General features: G+C 44.9%; 1 protein-coding gene across 3 annotated transcripts in view; it reads right to left on the minus strand.

The window, feature by feature from the left end:
- The window catches only part of ATP2A2 (ATPase sarcoplasmic/endoplasmic reticulum Ca2+ transporting 2), a 263413-nt gene that overhangs the window by 243456 nt on the left and 4586 nt on the right, over positions 1-15371 (minus strand). For all 3 annotated transcript variants that reach the window (XR_011199488.1, XM_069214880.1, XM_069214879.1), the window contains exon 4: positions 175-279. Coding sequence is in view for 2 of the 3 variants with exons in the window: in XM_069214880.1 (XP_069070981.1) it covers positions 175-279 (105 nt within the window). In the remaining variant the exon portion in view is untranslated. The remainder of the gene's footprint in view (positions 1-174; positions 280-15371) is intronic.

A 15371-nucleotide genomic window follows, 5' to 3' on the forward strand; every position in this document is an offset into this window, starting at 1 on the left:
CACTCCATCACGAACAGTGCCTAGTAGTGTTCCAACAATTGTCATATCAAGTAATGACTAAACATTTGATCGAAAAATATGAGAGAAATAAAACAGTGCAGTTTAATACTAAAATGGAATTATAAGAACCTAAAACAATGTTAATGCGGTATACCACTAGGCAAACTGGCTTACCTGCCACACTCCAACAATGGCATTGGCTATTAATATGAGCAAAATTACAAAAGGCTCCACAAAAGCTGTAATTGTCTCTTCGCCTTCTTCAAACCAGGCCAATACCTAAAAATGGTGCAACACTTGTTAGTTACGAAGTATATAGCAAAATAAAACTTAGTACATCTGTAACATGAAATTCAAATCAAAACAATCAATACTGATACACCGGCTGATTAAACATTTAAAATCCGCCATGAAAAGGTCAATCATATTTGAACTGAAACTTCATGAAAATGCCATATGCTAATCACTTAGAATCTATTCTCATACTGTTTGCTGCAAAACATTATTTTTAGCAGTTCTAATTAGCTGTACATCTTTAATATTTTTTATTTGTTGTGGGTTAAGGCCCGATGGCTGTACCACACTGTTCATGTAATTGATTGGTATGGATGCCCATTGCCCGGGTATGTGTATTAAGTGGGAGATGGTAGAAGGGGTGTTGTACACCTTAGTACCCAGTTCAGTGCATATTTGGCCAGTGTGAAGTCGATGTTTAAAGTACTGGCTTAATGTGTGATGCAAGAAGGTGATCTGCGTTGTGCCTTTGTGGATAGTGACGTTAGCCATCACGAGAACAGGTATTCCAGGGTAAAGGTGATGCAATCTTATAACAAACTTGATCATTCAAGAGTACAGGAACAGGCTGGGCGAGGGCAGAGGAAGGAGGGATACACAAGAATAGTTAGGTCACTGCTACAATCTGATAAGATCACAATCACTTCCATAAAAATAATTGGTACCTAAAAAGCACATACAACTTAAATTTACCCTACATGAATTGTCAGCTAACATTTAACGGGATGACAGTTTAAGCAGTATGAGTAGTTATGGCCACTTCATGCTATTTTAAAAAGTTAAAACGAACGTTTAGATACCAAACACCACAACCATTTTAACAAAGTCAACTGCCAGAGTTACCAACGCATTTACAGTGTTGTCATCCCCACAGGACTTCTAGCCCCATGTAAATCAGATAGCTCCTTATAGACGGAGGACCCACGGGCACAAGAACTAACAAGTGGGATAACTGAAGGAAGCATCAGTTAATAAAGACCGATCACAAAGAAGAAATACCACTGTTAACATTTCAAAACCGAAGTCAGTGGGTTACATAAAAAGAACTGTAACCACCTACGTAATCAGAAGAAAAAAGGCCCTCTGAGTAAGTTAAGGATTAGGGGGGGGGGAGACCTAAAGATAGTGGAGTGAATGGTTTGTTTCAAAAGGTAAAGCACTCCAAATCTGCAGTAGGACCTGCGAGTGTGTCGAAGGGAGAAATCATTGCTGCCTCAAAGTCTCATGTTCTATTTAAACCTTGAATCTAGCCACATCCGCATGTCACATTTAACCCTTCGTTTGAACAAATAGAATCCGTGGAGTTTCAGGAGAGACATTTCAGTGTGCTGGACAATGGACACAATCATAGGTGCATTCTGTAGACTGAATGATCACTCTTGGCCAGTACACCTACGCTTCACATGCCGAATGTGCATGTTAGAAAAGGAAGGAAAAGCAAGCAGCGTGAAAAATACCAATCAGCATTTAGAAATGATCTAGATAAAAAAATTGAAACTGTAAACATAAATCATTACCTAACATTTAAAACCCTTCACACAAGAGCAATAAAAGGGTAGACTTTCTGAATGTATATATAATCCAGAGACAAGTGAAAAAATGCCTCTGTAAAACACACACTTCAGCAAATGAGTATTAGTAATAGTTTTTGGAAAGTGGTTAAAAATTTCAGAAACTCAGGATCACCTGGATAAATCAGAGGTAAAACATGCATTGGCCAAACCAACTGAGCTTTTTATTGTTTCAACATTTTATTTTGTTTTTTCTAGTGCAACAGAACACACAATTGCGATACGAGGAAATATATTCTGAAAGCATATTCTATCAGTAGAAATAAAAAAAGACGACTTTAGACATTGATATTACCAGTTCCGCACATCAACATCTTTTTGCCTCCATACCAGCGATACTATTTCAGTAGCCCTTATAGTATAAAGATCGCATATAGCCACAGACTTATGGTACAATTGGAAATGCCTAAAAAGAGATCCCACTGCTTTACCTCTGGATACACAAAAAACTAGACTGAACTACGGTTTGCTAAACCTGGGTATCACGCAGGTGCGGCTACGGATTGTTCAGAAAGCTGTGGCTCGCCTTTTATGCCTCAGTACTACAGTTTCCCCAAAACCTCCGCCAGTGGCTCCATATATCTCAACATACTAAGTACAAGGCGCTATGTATATAAAGCCAAGCATCATATTAGTCACTTAAAAATACAAAGACTACATGGACGTTCTAGTTCGGTTCTGAATTTACTCGCACGAAACCACAGAAATTCAGCGGTTCGAGTTATTTACAGTAACTATAACTCACACCCCACCATGTAGTTTGACTAATGTTTAATTCACAGGCCTCAATAAATCACAAATACTTTCCTAGACCTGCAGTTCGAGTGGCTTGAATAATCTACTAGACCTAACTGTAATGTACTTGACTAGGGAACTGGTCTCAAATTGTGTGATCCCAGGCAAATATTGTATTGTAGAGTCGCCTTTTCCTTCATTCTCACTTGAGTGCACCTTCAAATATGAGGGTTCAGCACTTCTGCTGTTTGGGAAAAAACACACACAACACCTTTTGTTTGATTATATACACTTAGTGGCATATTTACAAGCCCCATGCGATGCTTTTTAAACCCTTGTACCACATTATACCTTCGCCAATTATAATGTAGGCACAGGAGGTGTTCCTCCGCAGGGAGGTCGGGGAAAAAAAAAAAATAGTGAAATTTACAAGATTTCTCTGCGTCGGTCTAATGTTTTTTTGACACCTGCTCGGGGAAGGCGTTAGTGACGCAAGGCTATTTTCTATGGGCCTCCCAGAGCTTTGCTGGGTTAGCGTCATCATTTGTGCCGCTAATCCAGAAAAGCACCACAATAGCGTCAGATTGGTGTTTCACGCATTGATTAAAATGCTTTCAAGACACTCAGAAAGCAGCAACCCATAGCTGAAAGGTAAGAAGCTGGCAACAGACATGAAAGAATGTAAGGTGGTTTACAACCATAACCCATGAACTGTTATGAAGAGGGAGAGGAGAAAGAATATAAATGAACAAGAGTGCATATTCCCAAAGACTGCAGAAAAAAAATCCTACAAGCACGTCCATGGATGCATAGATACCCCACTATAATTAACACTAGGCATGCACATTCATTATCAAGCCAAATTGTATTCCCAAAGTGTTTAGAAGAAGCCCCAACCGACTGCCTCTCTTTAAAATTCCTGTTGTCTTGACTCTCAAAGTACTGCTCAGTGCCTCTCGCACAATATGGAATAAATTACTCACTAATGAATATGTATATTGAGAGTTACAGAGGAGTTGCAAGATGTGAAGGAACAAGACCAAAGGTAGAGTTTCTTTACCAAGGTCATGGAACTCCAAAGTGACTTGAAATATCCTATTTAAAACCCGGCAGAGCGTATTTTACTCCTTATACTACATGGTCACATCATCATCACCCTTCTCACAAACTGTGTTGTAATTCTTTAGTTAGAACTCGAAATCAACATTCAAAATCAAAAACATTGACATACAGAAATCCCGTTCAACATGGAATAGGTACGCATCTCTCATTAAGGCCCAACATATACATGGAGGAGTTTACAAGCATGCAAGGGTAACAGGTGAACTTAGGCATACAAATGTCGAACAGGACTTTGAAAAACAATTGTCGTAATTCCAGAGTGCAATGTAACTGACAATACAACACAGGCATTCTGATAAGAGCGCGGGGTTGCGATTATGGCTCCATCCGTGTCTCAGTGGTAGTATACAGAAAGGACCAGTATTCCGGGCATACTCCCGTCTATCAATTCTCCGTCACTTCTCCATACTGCAGCCGCCGTGGGTAGGAGTGAGGGAAGTAGTACGAGGAGGTGTCTAGCAGGGAGGCCCTTAGAAAGGGATCGATAGTTCCTCTGGGCCGCGGGGAACCAGAAGGCAGAGATAGTGGACGGGGAGAAGAGATCAGAATAGTAAGAGGGTATATGGCAGGGGAGAAAAGAATATATAGAAATGCTGGAAGAATGGCGGAAGAAGATAGGAAGGGAGATAGCATAGCTGGTCGCCCATATAATAACATTGAGTGTGCGAGGATGCCAAGGGCGACTTAACGCACGAAGCGGGCCTCACAGTCGATATAAACAATACTGACTGACAGGGGAGGAAGGATAAGTGCCAAACTTGGAGTACGAGGTATATCTAACAACTGATAGGTCGTGTTTCACAGCGGATGATGCGCTGGACTAAAAGGTGCGAGGCCTGCAAATAGGGAGAGAGGTATAATAATAGGACTGTATTCATGAGAAAATAAGTAAGGTAGAAGAGAGAAAAAGAGCAAAGGAAGGGATAGAGGGAAGAGGGTAGGAAGTAGGCAGAAAGTTAGCAATAGTGACAGGGGTGAGTGGATGGTAAGTACAGTGGGGGGGTGGGGGGCGGGACACCTGGAGGAAGTGGGTATGAAGAGGTAGCCGAGTCAATGAGACTCGAACTGTTTTAATCCTTGTCGTCTTCTTTCGTATGCGAGACAGCATGGTTGCAAACATGAAAACCAACCAAATTCTGTAGTGCTAGATTTCTCACACCAAAATGCAGCAGGTAATGTATGTATTTCTGCAATGGCATAATCCATTATATTGTTTAAACTCAGTTGTAGTAAACTTATTACAGCTGAGCAGCTAAGGTGACGTCACAACTTGCCTGTAATAAACAAAATAAATACAGGCCTTTATAAAGTGATTGCAGGATTGGGTGTACTGTAAACAAAAAGAGTAAATAACTGTGGTAAATACTTATTTGAAAATGAAGGTGTTTCAAGTCATTTTATAATGTTAACAGGGACCTACAACTATAATATATTTTTAAAACATAACTTGGATGCACAGGGTAAAACAAGCAGGTCAAAGAATAACGGAAGTGTATATGCGGGCTTGCTTTCTGTGATTACTATAAAAGCTTTGTCCAATTTTTTTTTTTTTAAATTAAAAAACTGTATGAAATGGGGACTCGTGTGTCCAACAAAGATTAAGTTTTCCCTGCATAACAAAACATAGGAATAAATTATTCCTGGTCCAGAGAGAGAGGTTAAGAATAGATACTTCTCCACCATAGCATAGAAAATTACTTAGTAATCTTTCAATATTTGGCTGCAAGAATAATATCCATTTAATTATGTTACATTTTGAATCTTTCATAACTGCTGTAGGCAACCCTTGTTCGAGTCCTGCTCTTTATATAGACTTAGGATGTCATCCCATGGCCCAATTTGTCCAGATTTCTTGGAACCCGGTACCAACTGCAGGTCCACTCTCACCGCCCTCTGCCCCCATCTTGCATCTGCCAATTCCTCCAAGGAAGGAGGAAGGGAGCTTCTACATCATAGGAACATGCAGAATGTATCTGCTAAACTACAGCTACTTTTGTTAAGATCTGGGGTGAGGTAGAAGGACAAAGCCAGTCAAAGAGAAACTAACTCAAAAGGACTACCTAATGGCAAAAGAGAACAGTGAATTAGGTAAGGGGGAAAGAAAAAAAAAAAAAAAAAAAAAAAAAAGAGTGAAGGTCAAGAGGTCAGAGAAAAATCAAGATCTCATAATTTGTGAATACCGTATTTATCGGCGTATAACACGCACTTTTTCTCCCTGAAAATAGGGGGCAAATGATGTGTGCGTGTTATACGCTGATATAATGTTAAGGTTTTTTTTTCTGAAATGTCCTCTTAAAATGAGGTGCGTGTTATACGCTGGTGCGTGTTATACGCCGATAAATAGGGTATTCTGTTGAGCAAAGCAAATGCAATACAAGGAGGTCGAGTGTACAAAAAGAACAAAGATGAATCAAACATCTGGTATGTCAAATAAATGAGCAACTGTAGTGCAGAGAAGGCTTTTTTTAAAGTAAATTTACTTGGCTGTATGAGTCATGGTAGAGATGGACTCTGTATAGACATTGAAGATGGGCGTGTCTGCCCAGAAATGAAAGGTAGCAGCTGGGTCATCTTAGAAGAGCATCACAAAATGTCTGCAAATACACTATTTAGATCCAGGTCCAACACTGGTAAATGAGACAGTAAGGTGTAATCCAATGTTACTACAATGTCCAATGGGGAATTAAAAAGATGCAGTCAATTACATGACCTGTCTATACTACTATTAAGGACCCTCATACAGTAATCACCTAGTCAATTTTGCCATATGAGTGCACAAACCCTGCATAAACACAGCACTCAAACTGCTTTTCAAACGCCAATGAACTGTTTGAATTGTGTCCACTAAATAATCACTTAGAATAGGTGTGCATCAAAAACAGTGTGAGGGGAGAACAAATTGCAAACTAAAAAACAGAGTCTGACAATGAAAAAAGAATAGTAGTTACTATAGCTTATTGAAAAGCATACCTTACGTCAGCAACATGTATCTCAATGGTGCTTCAAAAAAGGCTTCTCTATGAAACAAGATTGGGTCTATAACTATAACATGGGAGACTATGGTGGCCCATCACGTCGCTAAATTTGGGGGACAAGATATTACTCATAAGCATCAACCTGTGGCAATAAAACTATTTGCAACCCTTACAAAGACCACCTCACTGGTGAGGAGCACAGCACTGGAATACACAGGCACTGTTAACCATCTAAATATCTGAAAAGAAACATTGGCAAATCCAACAGGTCTGAGCTGGCTGCCAGTCTTTTTGCTTTGCCATTGTTTGTTTTGTCACAGCATTTCTAAAACTTTGTGTGGAAAGTACCAAGCTGCCCCAATATTTACAAAAAAATGGCTAAGTATTTAAAAAAAAAAAAAAAAAAAAAAAAGTAATGCCCGTCACTGAAAATAACTGATGGGAACTACTTTACAGATGTGCTCTTCATGGAAGAGCAGAGTGTGGTCACTCAAAGTGAAGAGAGCCAATGGCTGAAGTTTTTAGTGCTGCATTTTATACTAGGCGGAAGAAAAAGGGAACTGATAAACCAATGGATGAAGAGGGCTGAGTGAAAGCTCCCATTAGTATATAAAAATGTAATACAACATAATTTTGTAGGTACATGCATGGCTGCAAAAGAACAGTTTTTTTTTTTTTTAACAGATCAAAAAAGGATCAGTTTTTTTTTTTTGCAAAATCACTTTAAAAGAAGATTAAGCTGATAAGCAGGGTACGGGGAGCAACACAGCAGGCTGAGGAAAAGCAACATAGAACACCAGAAGTGCAGGCAGCGGAAGAGCTCAATGTGGAAAGAGTGAAAAGCATAGGAGGGACGTTGCTTGCACACATGCTTTCTTATGGAGAACTTAAACAAAAAGAAAAAAGTAGTTCACTAAATGCAAGTAGAGGGCGCATATAGGCCAGCCAATCAATCAATCAATCAAAGGCATTTGTATAGCGCACTGCTCACCCGGAGGGTCTCAAGGCGCTGGGGGGGGGGGGGGGGAGAGGGGAGAACGCTACTGCTCGAACAGCCAGGTCTTGAGTTGCTTCCTGAAGGCGAGATGGTCTTGCGTTGTCCGGAGGTGGATGGGGAGGGAGTTCCATGTCTTGGCTGCCAGGTAGGAGAAGGATCTTCCTCCGGCGGTGGCTCTGCGGATGCGGGGGACGGTGGCGAGAGCGAGGCTGGCGGAGCGGAGCTGGCGGGTGGGCTTGTGGAAGGTCAGGCGGCTGTTGAGGAACTTGGGGCCCAGGTCGTGGAGGGCCTTGTGTGCGTGGGTGAGGAGTCGGAACGTGATTCTTTTGTTGACGGGGAGCCAGTGCAGGTCTCTCAGGTGTTCGGAGATGTGGCTGTGTCGGGGGATGTCCAGGATGAGTCGTGCTGAGGCGTTCTGGATCCGTTGGAGTTTCTTCTGGAGTTTGGCGGCGGTGCCGGCGTAGAGGGCGTTCCCGTAGTCCAGCCGACTGGTGATGAGGGCCTGGGTGACAGTCTTCCTGGTCTCGGTGGGGATCCACCGGAAGATCTTTCGAAGCATGCGCAGGGTGTTGAAGCATGAAGATGAGACGGCGTTGACTTGTCTGGTCATCGAGAGGGAGGAGTCCAGGATGAAGCCTAGGTTGCGAGCGTGGTCCGTTGGCTTGGGGGTGGCTCCCAGGGCGGGGGGCCACCAGGAGTCGTCCCAGGCGGATGGTGATGATCCCAGGATGAGGACCTCCGTCTTGTCTGAGTTCAGTTTCAGGCGGCTGTTCTTCATCCATTCGGCGACGTCTTTCATCCCTTCGTGTAGGCTGGCTCTGGCGGCGTCCGGGTCGCTGGTGAGGGAGAGGATCAGCTGGGTGTCGTCGGCGTAGGTGATGATCTTGAGGTTGTGTTGACGTGCGATGGTTGCGAGGGGGCTCATATAGACGAAGAGGGTGGGGCTGAGCGATGACCCTTGTGGAACTCCGCAGATGACTTCGGTGGCCGCTGACCGGAACGGGGGGAGGCGGACTCTCTGGGTTCTTCCGGCGAGGAATGAGGTGATCCACTCCAGGGCCTTCTCCTGGATGCCGGTGTTGTTCAGGCACAGTACCAGGGTGTGGTGGCAGACAGTGTCGAACGCTGCGGAGAGGTCCAGGAGGATGAGGGCCGCAGTTTCCCCATTGTCCATTAGGGATCTGATGTAGTCTGTGGCTGCGATGAGGGCGGTCTCCGTGCTGTGGTTGGCTCGGAAGCCGGATTGCGAGTGGTCGAGGGATCCGTTGGTCTCAAGGAAGGCAGCTAGCTGTCTGTTGACGGTCTTCTCGATGACTTTGGCAGGAAACGAGAGGAGCGAGATGGGGCGGTAGTTCTTGAGGTCGGAGGGGTCTGCAGTTGGTTTCTTCAGCAGGGCACTGATCTCGGCGTGTTTCCAGCACTCCGGGAAGGTGGCGGTGTTGAAGGAGGCGTTGACGATGTCACGGAGGTGGGGTGCGATGATGTGGTCGGCCGTGTTGAAGATGTGGTGTGGGCAGGGGTCCGTAGGGGATCCGGAGTGGATGGTGTTCATTGTGCGTGTTGTGTCTTCGGTGCTGACTGGGGTCCAGGTGTGGAGGGTGGCGGTGGGGGGCATCGGTTCGGTGGTGGGGTTTGTGGTTGGTGGGCCGAAGCTGTTGTGAATGTTGGCGATCTTGTCGTGGAAGAAGGCTGCGAGGGAGTCGCAGAGGTCTTGCGAGGGAGTGATGTCATTGTTTCCGGCGTCGGGGTTGGAGAGCTCTTTGACGATGTTGAAGAGTTCCTTGCTGTTGTGGGTGTTGTTGTCCAGTCGTTCCTTGAAGGCTGTCTTCTTTGTGGCGCGGATCAGTTGGTGGTGTTTGCGGGTGGCGTGTTTGAGGGCCGTCATGTTGTCTGTGGTCTGGTTGGTGCGCCAGGTGTTCTCCAGGGAGCGGCAGTTCTTCTTGGAGGTGATGAGCTCGTCGGTGAACCAGGAGGCTTTCTTGCTGCTGCGTCTGCTGGGGGGGGTTCTTCTTCAGTGGTGCGAGGGCGTCTGCGCAGTTGGTGATCCACTGTGTGAGGTTGTTGGCGGCTTCGTTGGGGTCCGTTGAGCTGGTGGGGGGGGTTCTGGCTGAGGAAGGTGGTGAGCTGGTCGCCGGTGATCTTGTTCCAGCTCCTGCGGAGGGTTTGTTGAGGGTGGTGGTGGGTCGTTGTTTTACTGAAGCTGAAGTGGACGCAGCTGTGGTCAGTCCACTGGAGATTGGTGGAGTGGCTGAAGGTGACATATTTGCTGGATGAGAAGACTGGGTCAAGCGTGTGGCCGGCGTGGTGGGTAGGGGTGGTTACCAGTTGCTTGAGTCCGAGGTTGGCCAGGTTGTCCAGTAGAGCAGTGGTGTTGCGGTCCTTGTCGTCCTCCAGGTGGAAGTTGAGGTCCCCCAGGAGGATGTAGTCGGTGGAATTGATGGCGTGGGGGCTGACGAAGTCTGTGATGTCTTCGCTGAACTGTGTGCGTGGTCCCGGTGGCCTGTAGATGAGGGTGCCTCTGAGCGTGGTCTTGGGGTTGGTGTGTATCTGGAAGTGGAGGTGTTCGGCGGAGGTGAAGGTGTCATCGGAGTTGGTCGTGATGCGGATGGTGTTCTTGTGGATGATGGCGATGCCTCCTCCTGTCTGGTTGACGTGGTCCCTCCTGGTGATTTTGTAGCCTTCTGGGACGGCGATGGCGACGTCGGGTGCTGAGGAGGCGTTCATCCAGGTTTCCGTCAGGAAGGCGATGTCTGGTGCTGTCGAGTCGAGGAGGTTCCAGAGTTCGACGGCATGCCTGTGAACGGAGCGGGTGTTGAGCAGGATGCACATCAGGTGTTTGTTGCTGGGGCTCGGTTTAGTAGGTGCAGTGTTGGGTCGTAGGCTGGTGAAGCGGCAGGTCAGGCAGGTGAAGGGTCCGTGGGTGCGTCTCGGGGTGGCTCGGTAGCAGGCGGTGTTTCGGCCGGCATTGAGTGCGTGGAGTGTTCTGGCATCGTAGCTGTGCAGGGTGTGCTGGCGAGGGCGAGGACCAGGGGGTCTGGCGCTGGGCACGGTCCAGGCGCAGACGGGCTTACCTTTGGCGCACCTTCGGCGCTCAGTCGGTGCTCCCGCTGCGCGCGTCCGCTGCGCGGTCGCTCTGGGGGCGTCATAAGTAAGGAGCCGGGAGGGAGGAGCAGCTGGGTGGCGGGAGCGGTCCGGCGAATGGAATCACAGGGGGGCGGGGCCACAGGGAGGCAGCGGCGGGAAATCCCAGGTGCAGCGAGCGAAGGAATCTGCAGGCAGGAGGCGGCAAAGGCAGGCAGGAGCGGCAGCAGTGAGTGGGGCGACCAAGCCCTGTGGAGGGCTGAGCAGTCAAGAGACGGTAAAGAGAACACAAGGTGGATAGGTTGAAACAAGTAGATCCATCCAATAGAAACTAAATAGTGGCAGTTAAAACCAATTAATGGTAAGCAACGGGCAGACAGAAAGCCTCAGTTTGTTCTTGGTAAGCACACTAGGTCTTCATGACCCCTAGTAGGCTCCATCTGAAAATGAGAATTGTGCAAGTTATAAAAACTTATCAGCTGAACAATAAATATTCCCAAATTTAAGTGTCAGCGAATCAAAAGAGGTCAGACAACCATGTGACGCCAAGAAACACCACCAGCAAATCTACTAAAGGAGCACATTCAAACTAAGAACTCTGACAAGAGAGTGCAATAGGATAAAAAGTAGTATGGGGGGGGGGGGATTCTGCAAGAAACCATGCAGAGAAAAAAAAAAAAGAAGAAAAAAAAAAATCACTAAAGGAGAATCGAAGCATGGGGGCGGGGGACGATGTGTGGTGTGAGCATATCAGACATGGAGTAGAAGCCCCATACAAATAAGGTCCAAATATTGCTTGCAGAAAGGCTAAGAAAACGTGCTGGAGAAAAGTTCCTACCAAATTGCTTCTCAACAGTTCTAGCAAGTCATCTTTCAGACGTAGCTGGACGCAGTTTGTAATAACCACTAGGATTATTTCAATCCTACCATTCCAGGTGAACATCAAACACAAAACAGTTTGGAGAACCATTAACCTTAGTGAGTTTTCTATGCCATTCTGTCATTCTAAACTGTCTTAACCCGCAAACACATGGTGTGCAAATTGACATGCATGGTCCAACTGCTGAAAAATCTAGGTCTGACCATCTTTTATATCTGCTTGATTTATCTATGGATGCTGCCTTTAAAATAGATAATCCATGTGAGATGTTTTTAATTATTTGCAATTGTTTAAAACAGTACTGAATGCATGACCCTCAAACAGCTCATATATCATGACTGTAGGACACTGTCTCCCACCACATCCTGATCGTCACTCAGCCTAACTCTCTGTAACACTTACATGACACCCTCCACCCCCAACTCCCAAAGGCCGTCACAGTTAGATCACAGACTAAACATCATCACCTATGCCGATGACACACAGCTCATCTACTCCCTGTCCGAAGAGACCACCACCACAAAAACTCCACATTTGCCTGCTTCCACACCCTTTGCATGCTCTGCAAGATCTGCACTTGGCTCCCAGCAGACACCAGGTCTGATATGCAGGCCCTTATCACCCTCCAACTAGACTACGGAAACATGCTTTACATAGTAATCACAGCACACCTCCCGAGAGACTTCAGACAATACAGAACTCAGCTGCAAGGCTCATACTCTACCTCTATAAAAGGAGGAACATCACACCCAATCTAAAAAAACTACACTGGCTCTCGATCCATAAGAGATACCAGTTCAAAATGCTGACCTACGTCTACAAAGGCCCTGCACAACAGATGACCGACGTACAGCTACAAGCGCCTGACCTTCCACAAACCGAACAGACACTTCCGATTAGCTTCCATCTCCCTCGCCGACGACCCCCCACCCCCCCACACCCCCACACCACGGATCAGTAGAGCCAACAGCAGAGGATGCTCCTTCTCGCACCTGGCAGCCAAAGTTTGGAACAACTTCCCCTGCACCTCAGGAATGCACCCATCACTCCAGCAATTCAGAAGAGAACTAACGACTTGGATGTTCGAATGATCATTCCTCCACACAGCAGCATACAGCTGCAGCGCCTCAAGACACTCGCAGGTGATTTGCAGCACTCTATGTTTGATTGATTGTTTAGACATTATTCGGTTATATGCAGGGCTTTATCTCTGCGTTGAACAATGGAAAAGTAGCCTCAAATGAATGACCACCCACTAATCAAAAGGCAGCTGTGTTTCGGACATGTTAAAAGGGTGGCTGCTGCAGAAAATGCTAGCTAACCACTGAACCCATCCCAATAGCCCCTTAACTGCTCTACTATCAAAGGAGATAAGACAGGCATTGCCTCAGTTTGCATATGGGCCCAAATTTCGGTCAGGCAACCCTGTTACATTCAGATGAGATAGGTCTTCCAAGGTTAATGGCTTGATTAACAAACACAGAAGAACGTAGGAAAGTCATTCAACAAGCATTATCATCTCCAAATATGTATACTACAAAACCATCTACATCGCAGTTATTCACATGCCTTAAGGAGACTATAATGGATATTTGTTCTTCCTGAAGCAAAACGGTTAAATTGTTGGGGGAGGTGGGGGGACCTGTGACTTTTGGAAAGCTAAAACTCTTACTCTCCACTTTTCATCTCTTCTGAAACCTAGCTCAGCCTGAGGTCCTGTTGGGTTCTAGACCCCATAACAAGTCAAGCTTTCACTGGGCTTTTCCCTGCCACCTATCACCCTCCCTTCCTACCACTTCCCTGGATATGGCACTACAGCCAGAGCAGACACTTTGGAAGCAGGGATCCATGTTAGAGTCTCGGCATCGGCTTAACACCCTGCGATTATGGGAAAATCACTTCATATTCCGTGTCTATAAAATTGAATGATCTTGTGCAATGCAACTGGTGCTCATGTAAAGCGCTCCAGTACCTTCACATTGAATAGCCCCTATATTTAAAAAACAGTAGAAAAAATGCACAAAGGTAAAAACAAAAAAAAAACCTTAGCATAAAGAACTAGATATCCATTAGTGGCTGATCTGTACAAAATGGAACCAGAAAACCTGGATAAATTGTGGCTTCCCTCTTGAATTGTGTGATCTTTAGCAAATATTTTATTTCACCAAAACTCCCTTTTCTTCTGTATTGCGTACGAAAGCATTTTAAAATATATGCAAGTTCAGAATACGACCTGTACAAAAAAACTATAATTATGCTCTATAACAAATATGGGCCACGTACAGGATTTTTACATATTAAAGAATTACACTGTTTTGAAGAGACTTTATATTATGTGATGTTTCTTGTATGATTTATATAGTAAGCTTTTTCAGGGCTCGGCTCGTGCACAAAGAGCCAAGCCAGACCCTTGGCTCTTCTCTAACTCTTTGTTGGGCCGCCCACCTCTACATAAATGTAGCGATTGATTTACATTATGATCATTTTAAAGTACCACCCCTCAAAGAGAACTATGGAAGCACTGAACTATTTATCCTTCCTAAACTGTTGAATTTGAATCAAAGAGATTATATATGAATCGATTTATGATCTTGGAAAGCAGGGATCTTGCCATTAAATATCCTGTACAGTTGGTGTACAATATCATCATGTTTAAAGACCATTTAGACAAAGATGCATATGTTCTGCAGCACCATGAAGCACGAAAAAGGAAGAATAAGCCTTGCGATCAAACTGCCATAATTTGTAATGTTGGGAGCATTTTTCATAATGTAGAGGTTTCTTTAAAAAAAAAAAACTTACAGAAACAGCTAAACTAAAGAATTAAAAAGAACCAGAGCTCTAAAAGGCAAATGTAAACATCTATGGGAGAGAACTGAAACATCTAAACGGGGGACTCCAAGTGGTAGAGCATACTGCTTTTTCTTTTTTAAACTAGTTCCCTAATCAAGTAAAATGGCTTAAGTGTTAAATACCCATGCACAGTGACATTAATGCTGAACACTTTGCACTTTAACAAGCGTAGTCTTCTCAAGCTAGCAAAAGTCATTCAAGTACATACCTCTAGAACCTGGGATTGCACGGTTACATGTACAAATGCTCCAAGAATAAACCAACAAATGGGTAGTTTTGTGGTATTTTACCAACCACGAGACAGACCCGCTTACACTGACCTTCTCACGACCTTGAAAAATGTAATGCAGGTCACAAGAAAGTTGAACAATCAAACTGGGTGCATGCAGCCCACAATTCCCTCCAGTGACTCAAGAAAGGGGGTCCAAAATTCATGAAGACCTGCTGCACGCATATTGCATCAAAACCAACTGTAAATTACATCTATTTGGATTGGCGTAAAACCAAATACCATGAATATGCTAATCATTTGAACGTACACTGTGCACCTGTACTGTAGGAGGACTTCACCCACAGTTCCAATCAGCTGCCTATATACAACTGTGAAATAGGGAGGGAGGGGAGTATTAGTGACCATTCACCCCAACACCCCAATGGGCAAGAACAGTGGTGCTCAGTGTGTGAGGCTCTAAAAGCAAAGGGGCTGAAGGAGGACACGATTGTCAGCGGTATGCTTCTAATTACAGCTGCTCAAAAAAATGAAATCTTAAAGCAACTGCCCATTCGAGTACTCAAAGTAACCGTTAAAACAATATATTTACACGAATCAAAAAAAATGTGCCTACACTTCATGGTTCAAAGGT

Source organism: Pleurodeles waltl, chromosome 11, assembly GCF_031143425.1.
Source record: "Pleurodeles waltl isolate 20211129_DDA chromosome 11, aPleWal1.hap1.20221129, whole genome shotgun sequence".
Lineage (NCBI taxonomy): Eukaryota > Metazoa > Chordata > Amphibia > Caudata > Salamandridae > Pleurodeles > Pleurodeles waltl.